The 13,838-nt window shown below is 42.6% G+C and overlaps 1 protein-coding gene across 1 annotated transcript in view; it reads left to right on the top strand.

The window, feature by feature from the left end:
- KIF14 (kinesin family member 14) overlaps positions 1-13,838 on the top strand; it is an 81,740-nt gene that overhangs the window by 50,826 nt on the left and 17,076 nt on the right. Inside the window, exons 21-23 of the mRNA XM_014590493.2 lie at positions 1,061-1,190; positions 6,176-6,276; positions 13,187-13,281. Coding sequence (XP_014445979.1) covers positions 1,061-1,190; positions 6,176-6,276; positions 13,187-13,281 — 326 coding nt within the window. The remainder of the gene's footprint in view (positions 1-1,060; positions 1,191-6,175; positions 6,277-13,186; positions 13,282-13,838) is intronic.

Below are 13,838 nucleotides of genomic sequence, written 5' to 3'. Positions count from 1 at the left end.
GTACCAGAGGTTAAGAGAAAGAGACAGAGAGATGGGGGAGAGATAGGAGGTTGTTACAGGGTCTTACCATATCAGGATCCTTTCTGCTCCAGCCTCCCAGCTAGCCAGGACCCCAGGCACATGCCACTGTGCCTGGCCTGTTCCCATCGGGCTGGGAACTGAACCCAGATCTCCCGAGCAGGCTCAGCCATTGCACAGGGTGCCGTCCCGCTTGCACACTGTGGCCGAGCCAGTATTCCACATTTTCTTTTTTGAAGAATTATGTATTTGAGGCCAGCAGATGGTGTAGTGGTCATATCACTGAACTCCCATGGCTGACTACGGTAAGCGTCCCGGACCCAGTGACTTGAAATTCATGCAGCGTGCGTGTGCATGCATGCCCAAGATCCCGAGAGGAGACTGGAGAAGGGATTGCGGCATGGCCATTCCCCCAGGGGTAGTGGTGGGGATTTCTCATTTTCCCTTCTCCATTTCTCCATCTTGTCAGGATTTGGGGCACACAAACACGTTTGGGGCATGCACTGGCACATTTCTCAGGCTTCTGAGGCCAGGATTCTAACCACGTGGTCAGCCATGTGGGATCTAACAGCCTATGGGGCTTACCCTATTAAAATTTGTATATAAGGGGACCATCAGTTGGTATATTGGCTATGTTGCTGGACCCCCATGTAGTCGACCGTGGTTCGAGTCCTGGACCTGGTGGCTTAAACTCACACTGGGTGCATGTGCATGCGTGCCCAAGATCCCAAGAGGAGAATGGAGGAGAAGGGATTGCAGTGCGGCCATCCCCCCGGGGGATGATTTCTCTCTTTCTGAATCTCTGTCTCTGTATTTCTAGTGAGCGCATGTGCTTTATAACTAAAACATCTCAAAAAAATTTGTACATAAGTTATTATATGATATATACTAGAGATGACTATATCTATAATAATAATGTTTAGTTATGGAAAGATTTTGTCAGTGGACTGAATTTTTATGGAAGTTATTCTAGTACAGAAAATTCTTGCTGTAAATGGTTGTGAATGCTTCAGGAAAATGTTTTCCTTTGTCTTTCTTTCAGACATGATGTATCAGGTAAAGGTGGTCCCGACACTTCCATTCGGGTTCGTAACCTGCAACTAGGGATCTCAACTTTTTGGAGTCTGGAAAAGTTTGAATCTAAACTTGCAGCCATGAAAGAACTTTATGAGGTTTGGGATTTTATTAAAGTCATTATAAGTATTTTTTAAAATAACGATTTATTTTATTTATAAATTCATTTATTTAAATTTGACGAGAGAGAGAGAGAGAGAGAGAGAGAAAGCAAGTCACCAGGTCTGGGACTCGAACTGTGATCAGCCATGTGGGAATGTCCAGTAACTTAAACACTATAACACCTGGTGGTCCCCTCTTTATATGATTTTAGGAAAAAAATTAAAAAGTGACATTCTCAGGAAAGAAATTTGGAAAAACTATGTTACCTGTAAAACTTCATGCTAATAAATTTGGTAGTTTTCAGTAAGTAAAGACTTTCTAGAAAAAGACAGATTATGAAAGCTGATTAATAGATGAATAACTATGTAATAATTTGAAAATTTTCAACAAACTAGCTTCAAAAAAGAAAAACGGTACTGATTCTAGTCAGTTTTATAAATAAGATCTTTTAAACTTCCAGGAATAGATCAGTTCTATTCTGTTTAAATAATTCTAGAACATAGAAAAAAATGAAAAAAGTCACAGTTCATCTGACGATGCTAGAATAGCTCTGATTAAAAACAAAGGCCACAAAAATTGAAATGATGACTCAGAAGATAATTTCAAACCAATCTGATATGAACACAGTTATAAAAATCCTGAAAGAAATGTGAGTAAATCAAACCTAAAACTATATTCAAAGAATACTTACCAAATAGGGTTTATTCCAGGAATGCAAGAAATAGAAATAGAAAATCCAAAAAGACAGAAAAGAATCATATCAAAGCATTGATAATGTTTATATCTAAATGATGGGTTTGTGAGTAATTATAATTTTTTCTTATGTTTAAATGTATTAATAAAATTTCTAAATTTTCTATAATGAATGTATGTTCCTTGTGTATTCAGAACAGCAAAAACATTGTTGAGGTCACCTGCTCATTCTTTCCTTGGCATATACATTAAAACCTAGTCAAGGGCACTTGAAGGCACTCTCACATGGCCGACTGGGATTTGAGTCCTGGACCTGGTGGCTTGCGTTGTCTCTCTCTCTTGCTATTTCTTTCTGGTGAGCCCACATACCCTATAGCAAAATTAAAAAGTAATAATAATGGGACCAGCAGTTGGCGTAATGGCTATGTCGCTGGACTCCCATGTAGTCAACCGCTGTTCGAGTCCCGGACCTGGTGGCTTAAACTCATGCTGGGCATATGTGCATGCGTGCCCAAGATCCTAAGAGGAGAATGGAGGAGAAGGGATTGCAACGTGGCCATCCCCCCTGGGGGGTGATTTCTCACTTTCTGTGTCTCTCTCTCCCTCTGTCTTTCTGGCAAGCTCACATGTCCTATAGCAAAAACCTCTAAGATAAAATAAATAATAATTTAATTAATTTTAAAAAATAACTTAGTCAGTAGGCCAGCCCTATGGCCTGGTGGTTAAGGTGCCTGGATCCACACAGACAACTACAGTTTGAACACTGGTCTAAGCAGGTTGAAAAACACGTTAGGCACACATGTACATGCATGTCTCAGATTCTGACAGAATGCACAAATGGTGGAGATGAGATTGTGATGTGATCACACCCTTTGAAAGTACATTCCTTTTCTCCCTTTCTCTCTGTCTCTTTCTGGGGAGCACATGCATTTTCTGATAGGTAAAAATAAAATGGGACCAGCAGGTAGCATAGCAGTTAAGTTGCTGGACTCCCACATGGTGGATTGCAGTTTGAGTACTGGACCTGGTGGCTTGAGACTCATGCTGGGCACATGTCCATGTGTGCCCAAGATTCCAGGAGGAGAATAGAAGAGAAGGGATTGTGGAGTGGCCATCCTCTCGGAGGGAGATTTTTTATTTTCTCTCTTACTATCTCTGTGTCTCTCTATCCAGTGAGCACACACACCCTAGGGCAAAAACTTCTACCAATAAATAAATAAATAAATAAATAAAACAAAACAAAACCTAGTGGATGAGTTAACCTCTCATTTAACTTACTCTTTACTTTTAGCTATTCACTGCAGTTCTTTTACTTTTTAAAAATATAGTTATATCCTCTCTGCATCAAGCTCTATATGGAATTTTGCTAGAGTTTTAATTGATATTATTTAAAATATTTAAATTAGAATATTGGTTATTATCATGATCTATTTATAAATAATCAGGAAGTAGTTACTTTATTTTTTAGGGAGTTTTTTTTAAAAGAATTATTTAACTTCATGATTGTTATTTTCCAGTTTGATCAGACAGAGAGAAAGGGAAAGTGAGAAATCAAGCCACTATTTTCGGGATTTGAACCACGGTCGGCCATGTAAGAGTCCAGCACTTTAAACCACCACGCCACTTGCCAGTCACAAGGAATTTTTTAATATAGGGTCCGTGTGCTTGTCAGAGAGACAGAGATAGAAAGCGTGAAATTACCCCAGCAGCATAACCATTTGGCCCTTTGATGGTCCCAGGAAGTGGTTACATCTTAACATTGACAGATTATTCTTTTTTTTTCTTCCTCAAGGATTTTATTGCTTTTGTTCGTTGTCTCTCTCTCTTGCTATTTCTTTCTGGTGAGCCCACATACCCTATAGCAAAATTAAAAAGTAATAATAATGGGACCAGCAGTTGGCGTAATGGCTATGTCGCTGGACTCCCATGTAGTCAACCGCTGTTCGAGTCCCGGACCTGGTGGCTTAAACTCATGCTGGGCATATGTGCATGCGTGCCCAAGATCCTAAGAGGAGAATGGAGGAGAAGGGATTGCAACGTGGCCATCCCCCCTGGGGGGTGATTTCTCACTTTCTGTGTCTCTCTCTCCCTCTGTCTTTCTGGCAAGCTCACATGTCCTATAGCAAAAACCTCTAAGATAAAATAAATAATAATTTAATTAATTTTAAAAAATAACTTAGTCAGTAGGCCAGCCCTATGGCCTGGTGGTTAAGGTGCCTGGATCCACACAGACAACTACAGTTTGAACACTGGTCTAAGCAGGTTGAAAAACACGTTAGGCACACATGTACATGCATGTCTCAGATTCTGACAGAATGCACAAATGGTGGAGATGAGATTGTGATGTGATCACACCCTTTGAAAGTACATTCCTTTTCTCCCTTTCTCTCTGTCTCTTTCTGGGGAGCACATGCATTTTCTGATAGGTAAAAATAAAATGGGACCAGCAGGTAGCATAGCAGTTAAGTTGCTGGACTCCCACATGGTGGATTGCAGTTTGAGTACTGGACCTGGTGGCTTGAGACTCATGCTGGGCACATGTCCATGTGTGCCCAAGATTCCAGGAGGAGAATAGAAGAGAAGGGATTGTGGAGTGGCCATCCTCTCGGAGGGAGATTTTTTATTTTCTCTCTTACTATCTCTGTGTCTCTCTATCCAGTGAGCACACACACCCTAGGGCAAAAACTTCTACCAATAAATAAATAAATAAATAAATAAAACAAAACAAAACCTAGTGGATGAGTTAACCTCTCATTTAACTTACTCTTTACTTTTAGCTATTCACTGCAGTTCTTTTACTTTTTAAAAATATAGTTATATCCTCTCTGCATCAAGCTCTATATGGAATTTTGCTAGAGTTTTAATTGATATTATTTAAAATATTTAAATTAGAATATTGGTTATTATCATGATCTATTTATAAATAATCAGGAAGTAGTTACTTTATTTTTTAGGGAGTTTTTTTTAAAAGAATTATTTAACTTCATGATTGTTATTTTCCAGTTTGATCAGACAGAGAGAAAGGGAAAGTGAGAAATCAAGCCACTATTTTCGGGATTTGAACCACGGTCGGCCATGTAAGAGTCCAGCACTTTAAACCACCACGCCACTTGCCAGTCACAAGGAATTTTTTAATATAGGGTCCGTGTGCTTGTCAGAGAGACAGAGATAGAAAGCGTGAAATTACCCCAGCAGCATAACCATTTGGCCCTTTGATGGTCCCAGGAAGTGGTTACATCTTAACATTGACAGATTATTCTTTTTTTTTCTTCCTCAAGGATTTTATTGCTTTTGTTTTTATTTAAAAATGTTTTCTAAACATCAAGTTTATTGTTTTTGAATTACTTAATGATTTCTGTTCCTTTTATTAATAGCTCTTTTTTATTTTAATCCCTAGCATGATGTGTTTAGGTTTTCTTCTTTTTTCCTTCAGTAGTGTTTTTTTTTAAGAATTATTTTATTTCACTTATTATTATTATTTTTTAATTCAACCAGAAAGAGAGAGGGAGAGTGGGAAAGCAAGCTCCCAGGTCCGAAACTCGAACCACAGTTGGCCAAGTGGGAGTCCAGCACCTTAAACACCATGCCACGTGCCGGCCCCCGTTTTTTTTTTTTTTAAGAAACATTTTTGCTATAGGGCATATGTGCCAGAGACACAGAAAGTGAGAAATCACAACCCGGGGGAGATGGCCACGCCACAGTCCCTTTTCCTCCATTCTCCTTTCAGGATTTTGGGCATGCACTCCCATGCACCCAGTGTGAATTTTAAGCCACCAAGTCCAGAACTCAAACTGCAATTGACTACACGAGAGTCCAACCATATAACTAACCATTATGCTACCTGCTGTTCCCCTTTCAGTAGTGTTTTCAAAAATATTTTTAAATCGACACATATTAATTTTACATATTAGTGGAGATAAATGTGATTTTTTGGTATGTGAACACTGATTAATTTCATCAGGAATGTGATTTTTTTAAAAAGAATGTTTTTATTGTTATTATTAATATTATCATTTTTTTAAGTTTAACCAACGATAGCGGGAAAGTGAGAAAGCAAGCCACCAGATCCAGTACTCAAACTGTGGTTGACCACATGTGAGTCCAGAACCTTAGTCACCATGCCACCTGCCAGCCCAGAAATAGGATTTTTTAGGCTTTTATCAGACAACTTGTAATTTTCTCAATTTTATGTTTTAAATATATCAAAGTATTTAAACTTTTTTCTGAGTTGCTAAGCATTTTTTTCTCGCCCATAATTAATGAAAACTATATACTTTGTGGGTCTTAGAATAACGGCAGTAACAGGGGTGAAGAAGTTTTTTGTGATCCTGAAGATGAATGGGAACCTGATGTTACAAACGCACCAGTTTCTTCATTTTCTAGAAGGAGGTAAAGACATTTTCGTTATTGGTTTTCTTGGTCTGGGTGTATACACCTATCATTTCCTTATCTGAAAAGAACTATTGTCTTGATGGATATGCATGTGAGGGGAACTCAGAAATATGAGGACTAATGTATTAGTGGTCAAACTACAGCACTGAGGCATTGCATTGTTTATCAGTCATTTAGAAAAGGGACCGGAATGTTCAATATTTCGTCAAAGACATCTTAAGAGCAACTCAGAGTAGTATAAATCTAATCTCCTATAAAAATGAACAGTCTTTATTACTTTTAAATTACCCTTTCTCAAAAACTTGGCATATTCTATGATATTTTATTGCAAGTTATAGAATTTTAAATGCAGTGCAGTTAGTGTGAGCACCACAAAGAATCAATCATGGTCATGGGAGACTTCTGTGTACGACATACCGTTTATTAACACAGTGAATAGATGGCTTTTCAAGGAATAATTTGTTCTGCTTAGACCTAAGATGCGTACATTATAGAGAGGCAAATGGTATCTTAGAAAGCCCTTGGTCTTAGAACCAATTTAGTCCCTTGTTTTTGTTTTCCTTGTGTATTTTTTTTTTTTTTTTTTTTGGAGAAGTTTTTGCTATAGAGCATGTGTGCTTGCCAGAAAGACTGAGACAGCAAGAGAGACAGAAAGGGAGAAATCCCCTCCCAGGCAGATGGCCACGCCGCAATCCCTTCTCCTCCATTCTTCTCCCAGGATCTTGGGCATGCACGCACATGTACCCGGCATGAGTTGAAGCCACTTGGTCTGGGACTCAAACCACAGTTGACTACATGGGAATTCAGTGACATAGCCATTACACCAACTGCTGGTCCCCCTTGTGTATTTTTTAATTGCCAGAGAGCACATGCATTATTCAGAGAGGGAGAGGCAGGGTGAAGGAGAAAGCATCCCCCCAGTGGGATGTGGTCACACCACAATCCTTTCTTTTTCTTTTTTCCATCCTCTTGGGATCTTGGGTGCACGCACACACACCTGGTGTGTTTTTCAGGCTGTGAAGGACAGGATTCAAACTGTGGTCGGCCACATGGTATTCAGTTCCCCTAACCAACTAGGATGTGGAACCAGCCCTGCTTAGTTTGGTTTTAAACAAAGATCTCTCTAGTGACTATTGTCTGCCATGTCTCGAGGAAGCAAAGAATAAAAAATGCTTGCCTATCCTCAGGCCAGAAATTTAGAAAAGTAGAAGCAGAAGCTGTTGATAAAGACCTAATCCAAAGACAGGCAGAAGGACTGGGAGGAGAGTCGGTGTGACACAAGTTGAAGATGCAGAATCAGTGAGCCTTGGTGACTAGTTGTGGGGTTGAGACAGCGCAGGGCTCAAGGAGGACTCCTGGTTTTAAGCTGGGGACTGACTGGGGGAAAGGGGTGCCCCAGGGGGGAGGGTGAAATGAGTTTGCTTTAGAACTTGAGGAGTCTGAGGTTCCCGGGGCCATCATCTGTATATTTGGGTCTAGCACTTCGAGGGAGGGATCTAGGGATGTGCAGGTTGTAAGGGCTGATAGCGCTCATCCCTCCACAGAAACGTCACAAGCAAGAACTCTCACTGAGGCCAGTGCAGTGGTGCAGCACTGAGGCAGTGCTCCTCCAGGCTGAAGCCACATGGCAGGGCCAGGTTCGCATCCCAAGGCCTCCCTGTATGCCCCAAGCATGCACTCACACCTGTGATGCTGGCTGGCTGAGGCTGGGCTGCACCAGAGCATGAAGACCCAACTGGGGGTGCCTCTCTCTCTTATGGAAGAAATAAATAAGTAAACAAACAAACAAACAAAGGAACTTCTATTGAATGCTTGCTAAACACCTCATTTAGTACCATAGATCTATGAAGCAGGTGCTGCTGTTACCCTCATTTTATAGATGAAGAAACTGAGGCTTTGACAAGGTTTGGCGACTCATTCAAAACCAGAGCTGACAGGTGGAAGTGCTGCCACTCAAATCCAGGTTCCGGTGCTTCCAGAGCTCCTGGTTTTCTTAACTGCTGTGCATATCGCCTCCCCCTTGCATGTGAAAGAGCAGCATCTTTCTGTTTAAAATAATTATTTTTTGGTGTTTTACATTGCCTTCAGCCAAAGGTCAGAATCTCATTGAGTTTTCAAGCCATTTTTAGGTCTTTCTTGTTTTGAACATACAGACTTTGTTTAATTGCCAGAGGTCACATGAGAGAGAGAGCAAGCATCTGTCTGTGGGTTGTTGCCGTGCCATCTCCTGTATTTCTCCATCCCATCGGGACTTGGTGCACGCACACAAGTACGTGGCCAGCATATTTTTCAATCTGCTGGGCCGGAATTGGAGTCCTAGTCGACTGTGTAGGACCCAGCTCCCTAGGCATAGTACTCTACTACTCTTTATGGGGCCAGTTATTTTAAACGCATTCATAATTTTGAACTCATTCATAATTCTCTGAGAGATGGAACCGCTTTGAGCCCAGTCACGGTAACGTGCTGTGCGCTGCTGCTTGGCAGGCTGAGGCCACCTGGGAGACCTGGTTTGATTCCCAACCCTCTCTAGAAAGCCTGGCAGGAGGTTGTGTACCTGTGGTCCCAGCTACTCTAGGTGCTGAGGCAGGATGATCATGACGTCTCAAGACCTTGTAAAAAAAAATACACAACACACACACACACAAACGGAAACACTGCACCGTTGCCGTGCCATCTCCTGTATTTCTCCATCCCATCGGGACTTGGTGCACGCACACAAGTACGTGGCCAGCATATTTTTCAATCTGCTGGGCCGGAATTGGAGTCCTAGTCGACTGTGTAGGACCCAGCTCCCTAGGCATAGTACTCTACTACTCTTTATGGGGCCAGTTATTTTAAACGCATTCATAATTTTGAACTCATTCATAATTCTCTGAGAGATGGAACCGCTTTGAGCCCAGTCACGGTAACGTGCTGTGCGCTGCTGCTTGGCAGGCTGAGGCCACCTGGGAGACCTGGTTTGATTCCCAACCCTCTCTAGAAAGCCTGGCAGGAGGTTGTGTACCTGTGGTCCCAGCTACTCTAGGTGCTGAGGCAGGATGATCATGACGTCTCAAGACCTTGTAAAAAAAAATACACAACACACACACACACAAACGGAAACACTGCACCGTGGAGTGACCTTTTCCCTATTGTTTTTGCTTTCTTTGCAATATTCTAACTGCTAAGCTACAATAAGGCATTGCTAAGACACAAAGCATTGTCCTGAAAGAAATACAAACAACAGCCTTCAAACAGATCTGAGCTCCTTGAGTGAAGGAGCATGTCTGTACAGCCTGCAGCGGAGGGTAGGGACAAGGTCATGGCTCCGGTATCAGAAACCTGGTTCTAGTCGGCTCAGGGTGAGCGTGGGCAAGTGACCTAGCATCTCCGGGCTTCATTTGTCTTCTCTGTAAAATGGACAGTCACACGTGCTTGTTCTACAGAGATTTGTCATTAGGATTAAGTGAAGTCGGCCCAGCTGCAGTGGCACAGGCGATGGGGCACGTCTACACGATACTGGAGCCAACTGGAAAGGCCTAGGGTTCGGATCCTGATTTGACCTGAACATGCTGGAAGAGCTCATGATCCTAGCTGGCTAGAAAGGTTGGGGTTGGCAGGGGGATTGCAGTGTGATGAGGCCTGTCAGGGGTGTGTATGTGTGTGTGTGGTCTCACAGAATAGATAAATAAACTTTAAAAAAGAGGGAGAGGAAAAAAAAGCCAGCCAAGTGGCGCAGTCCGTAACTTACTGGACTGCAGTGCTGGGAGCCACATGCTGACACGGCCTCAGATCCCAGGTGGGCCTGAGAACATGCTGGTGTGCACATGGGTGCCAAGTCCCCGAGCTGCTAGAGAGCTGGGGAGGAGGGCCCTGTCCGGGCTGTTCCTCTCCCATCACGAGTCCCTGTCAAGGCTGTTCCTCTCTCATTCTCTCTCTTATGTACACAGACACGTGCTCCCTATCATATGTTTTGTAATAATTTATTTTAAAGTAAAAAAGATTGAGTCAGGTCACCTAGCGAGAGCAGTGGCTGCCCACGCTGTGAGGTGGTTACACCCATAGAGGTGATGTGGGTGAAGTGCCCGTGAGGTGGGCAGGTGTGCCATAGATGGCAGACTATGAGACACTTGGAATGCGATGAAGTGGAATCGGGCGACTAGGGGTTGGGACATTTACAGCAACCTAGAGTAACGTAAACCTCCTCCAAATTCACACCAGACCGACACACTCATCAGAGGAGGATCTGCAAGTTCCTTTGGGTTTTAGGAATGCTAGATTGCTTTATTTTTATTTTTATTGTAAACAGATATAAACTTCTGAATCACACTATAAGCATTAATAATTAGTGAGCATTAACATTTTAGCCTATTGGGGCCAGCAAGTGTCATGGTGATTAAGGTGCTGGACTTGCACATGGCCGACTGGTTTGAGTCACAGACCTGGTGGCTTGAAAGTCACACCAGATGCACATGTCCCCGCATGCCCAGAGTCCCAGCAGGGGAAGGGAGAAGGGATTGTGATGTGGCCATTGCTCCTGAGGTGTGATTTCTCACTTTCTCTCTCACTGTCTGTCTGTCTCTCTTCAGTGAGCGGATGTGACCTACAGCAAAAATGTTTTTTAAAAAAATGTTTAGGCTATGGAATATTGGTGTCTAATATCTTATTCCCTGCTGGCTTTTAGGCTGACAATTAGGAAATCAACAGAAGTTTAAAATGTTACCAAAAAATCAGAACTTTTCTTAATATTTTCTAAGATTTTGAAATTGGGTGTTTTCATTTGCCTGAGATGTTTTTGCGAACGTCTATAATTTAAAAGTATCATATTTGTAAAAAAAAATGAATTGCTCTCAGTCTGAGACCTTGTGTATGAAGTTTCAGCCTTGTGAGAATGTTTATGACAGAATTGCAAACTCCAAGAATGCCTGCAGGTAATGGAAACACTGACAGATTCTTAATTATAGAACTGCTCCTGGGCAATGATATGCCACAGTTGTTCTGCAATAAAATAGACTGGATTGGCTGCCTATAAATTATGATCCGTACTGTTGACAGTTAAAAGTAAATTTCCCCTGAGGTTAAGTAAAAACTCTTTGAAAGGAATGTGACAAGCATTTTCTTTATTTGGGTTTAAACAGTGTTTAACCAGACAGTGTAGCAAGAATAAGTTTGTCTAGCTTAGACTTACTGTAATAAGGGACCTCTTCCTCCTACCCCTAAATACAGAAACTGTAATATTTGAGAACTGGTATTTCCTTTCCGTATTGCTACTTGTATTTCTGTGTTCTTGTGGAGGAATTCACAGGGACAATTTATGTTTGAAATAATATGCTACGGTTGATGGAGTGCTTTTATCCAACAGTCTTTTAACAAATGGTGTCTCTCTTTGAGTGGCCAACAGTGCTGGAGTGTCCTGTCAGGGCAGACTTCAGAGGGTCCACTAGGTCGGCTCAGTCCGGGCCACTGCCCGAGCAGTCCCAGTCGCACCATGAGCTGGAGCACCTGTGTGGAAAATTCCTAGATGAGTGGCAGGACGTAGGCCGTTTTCTCTGGTAGCAGAAAAAGTAGGCTCCCTTTTCCAGATGCAGTTAGAAAGGTGGAGTAACAGCTAGGCAGCCAGTCACACGCGAGGGAGATGGGACGCGTGTTTGTAGGCCGAGGGGCAAGAGGGGCAAGAAGAGCACCTGGAGACGGACCCCCTTCCTCCTGGCGTGCTTCCGCCGAGCTCACAGGCAGTGTGCTTCGCACGTGCAGCAGCTCTTCACTTAGATTGGTATTTACCTAGATCACTTCCCTGTTTAAACCCTTCCCTGCACAATTCCTACCCAGGGTGAAATCAAGCTTCTCTGACTGGCGCACAGGTCGCCCTCAGCTGGCCCTGGTGGACCTCCCAGCCTCGCCCTTTGCGCTCTCTCTTTCGTCACAGACTGCCATCCTCCGACCTGTTTGGTTCTTTGCATGTGAAGTGGTTATGCTTGTCACCACGCCTTCCCACGTGTTGGTGTCTCTGCCTGAGACACTGTTCCCTGCTTCCCAAGGCTCCCCCTGTTGGGCCAGCTCCTACTCATCCTTCAGGGTCACTGCTCCAGGACAGCCCACCCTGCAACTCCTTGGGACTCACATTCTCCAGGCCCACCACAGCATCCCACACTCGTAGCACTCGTCACTTTACTGCAATTACTTGCCTAAGTTCTCTCTTTCTCTAGACTTTAAGCTCAAGGATCCCAGAAGCCACGTTGCATGTTCATCTCAGTATCCAGAGCCTGTGAATAGTGGTGCTCAATAAATGCTAATCCTGTGTAATTAAACATGTTTAGAATGCCTTGAAATAGTAATATTCTTTCTTATTCAACGAGCCAGATCATTTGCCCTTGATGAAAAATTTCCCAAGGAAAACACACATGCATACCAACTTTCTTTAGAGAATGTTAAAGTTTTTTTTTTTTTTTTTAGAGATATTTTTGCTAAAGGGTGTGTGTGCTTGCCGGAGAGAAAGAGACAGAAAGTAAGAAATCTCCCTTCAGGGGGTTGGCAACACTGCTCCCTTCTCCTCCATTCTCCTCTTGGGATTTTGGGCATGCATTCACACGCACCCAGCGTGAGTTTGAAGCCACAGGGTCTGATACTTGAACCGTGGTTGGCCATGTGGGAGTCGAGCAACGTAACCACTACCAGCCATTTGCTGGTCCCAAAGTAATATTCTTAATATTATTCCATGTATTTTTTAATATGTTTTTTAGTTTCAAGAAAGGCAGAAATGGAGGCAGAAAGGCAGGAATACAATGTACTCTGGTTGGGAAACTGCATCTTGTCTGCTGTGATGATGTTCAGTGAATGCATACAAAATAAATAATATGAAAAATAATTTTAAAATTACATTAAAATAGATATTATTCCATGTAGTATATAACTACTCATTTTACTTCAGGAGCAGGAGTTTGATGAAGAACAGAAGAATTTCTGGCTGTTTACAGGACATCCAGGTCCACCCGATTGAGAACCTGCTTCCTGCACATTCGTCAGGTATGTGTTTTCAAATCCAACTTTCTTACAGTGAGGAAAGTATCAGGTCTTGGCTCTGTCATGACCTGCTTTTCTGCTCTTGTGCAAATCGTTTCATTTCCTAGATGCTCCTGTGTCCTTTGTAAATGAGTACAGTGGATTGGACGGTCCCTCCACATCTGAGATTCTGTGCTCTTGTGATTTATTTCAAAGCCTTTTGGTAGAGTGGCTAAATCAAATGTGAACCAGGTATGCATTCAGAAATGTGTGAGAATATTATTTCCTAATGGTGAAAGAAAGCAAAGTGCTACAGATAATGTACCTTATACCATGATGTGTCTGAGGAGGAGAAACAGGAAAATGTATACATGGGCACCCACAAAGGAGTAAGATCTCCGCAGCTGGGCCTGCTGATTTTCACATACGTACGTGTCTGTGTAGCCTCCACTTTGATTGATATCTGTCACATTCCACCTTCCAGTCCCAACAGGTTTCCTCTTCCAGTTAATACCGCGATAGGGCAGCCACCATTCCATCCTCGCTGCTCCGGCTTCCGTCGCTGGGCACTGGCTCCGGCT

The sequence above is a fragment of the Tupaia chinensis genome, unplaced genomic scaffold (assembly GCF_000334495.1).
Source record: "Tupaia chinensis unplaced genomic scaffold, TupChi_1.0 Scaffold000453_1, whole genome shotgun sequence".
Lineage (NCBI taxonomy): Eukaryota > Metazoa > Chordata > Mammalia > Scandentia > Tupaiidae > Tupaia > Tupaia belangeri.
The sequence above is the reverse complement of the archived record's forward strand: the minus strand, read 5'-3'. Positions and strand labels throughout refer to the sequence as shown.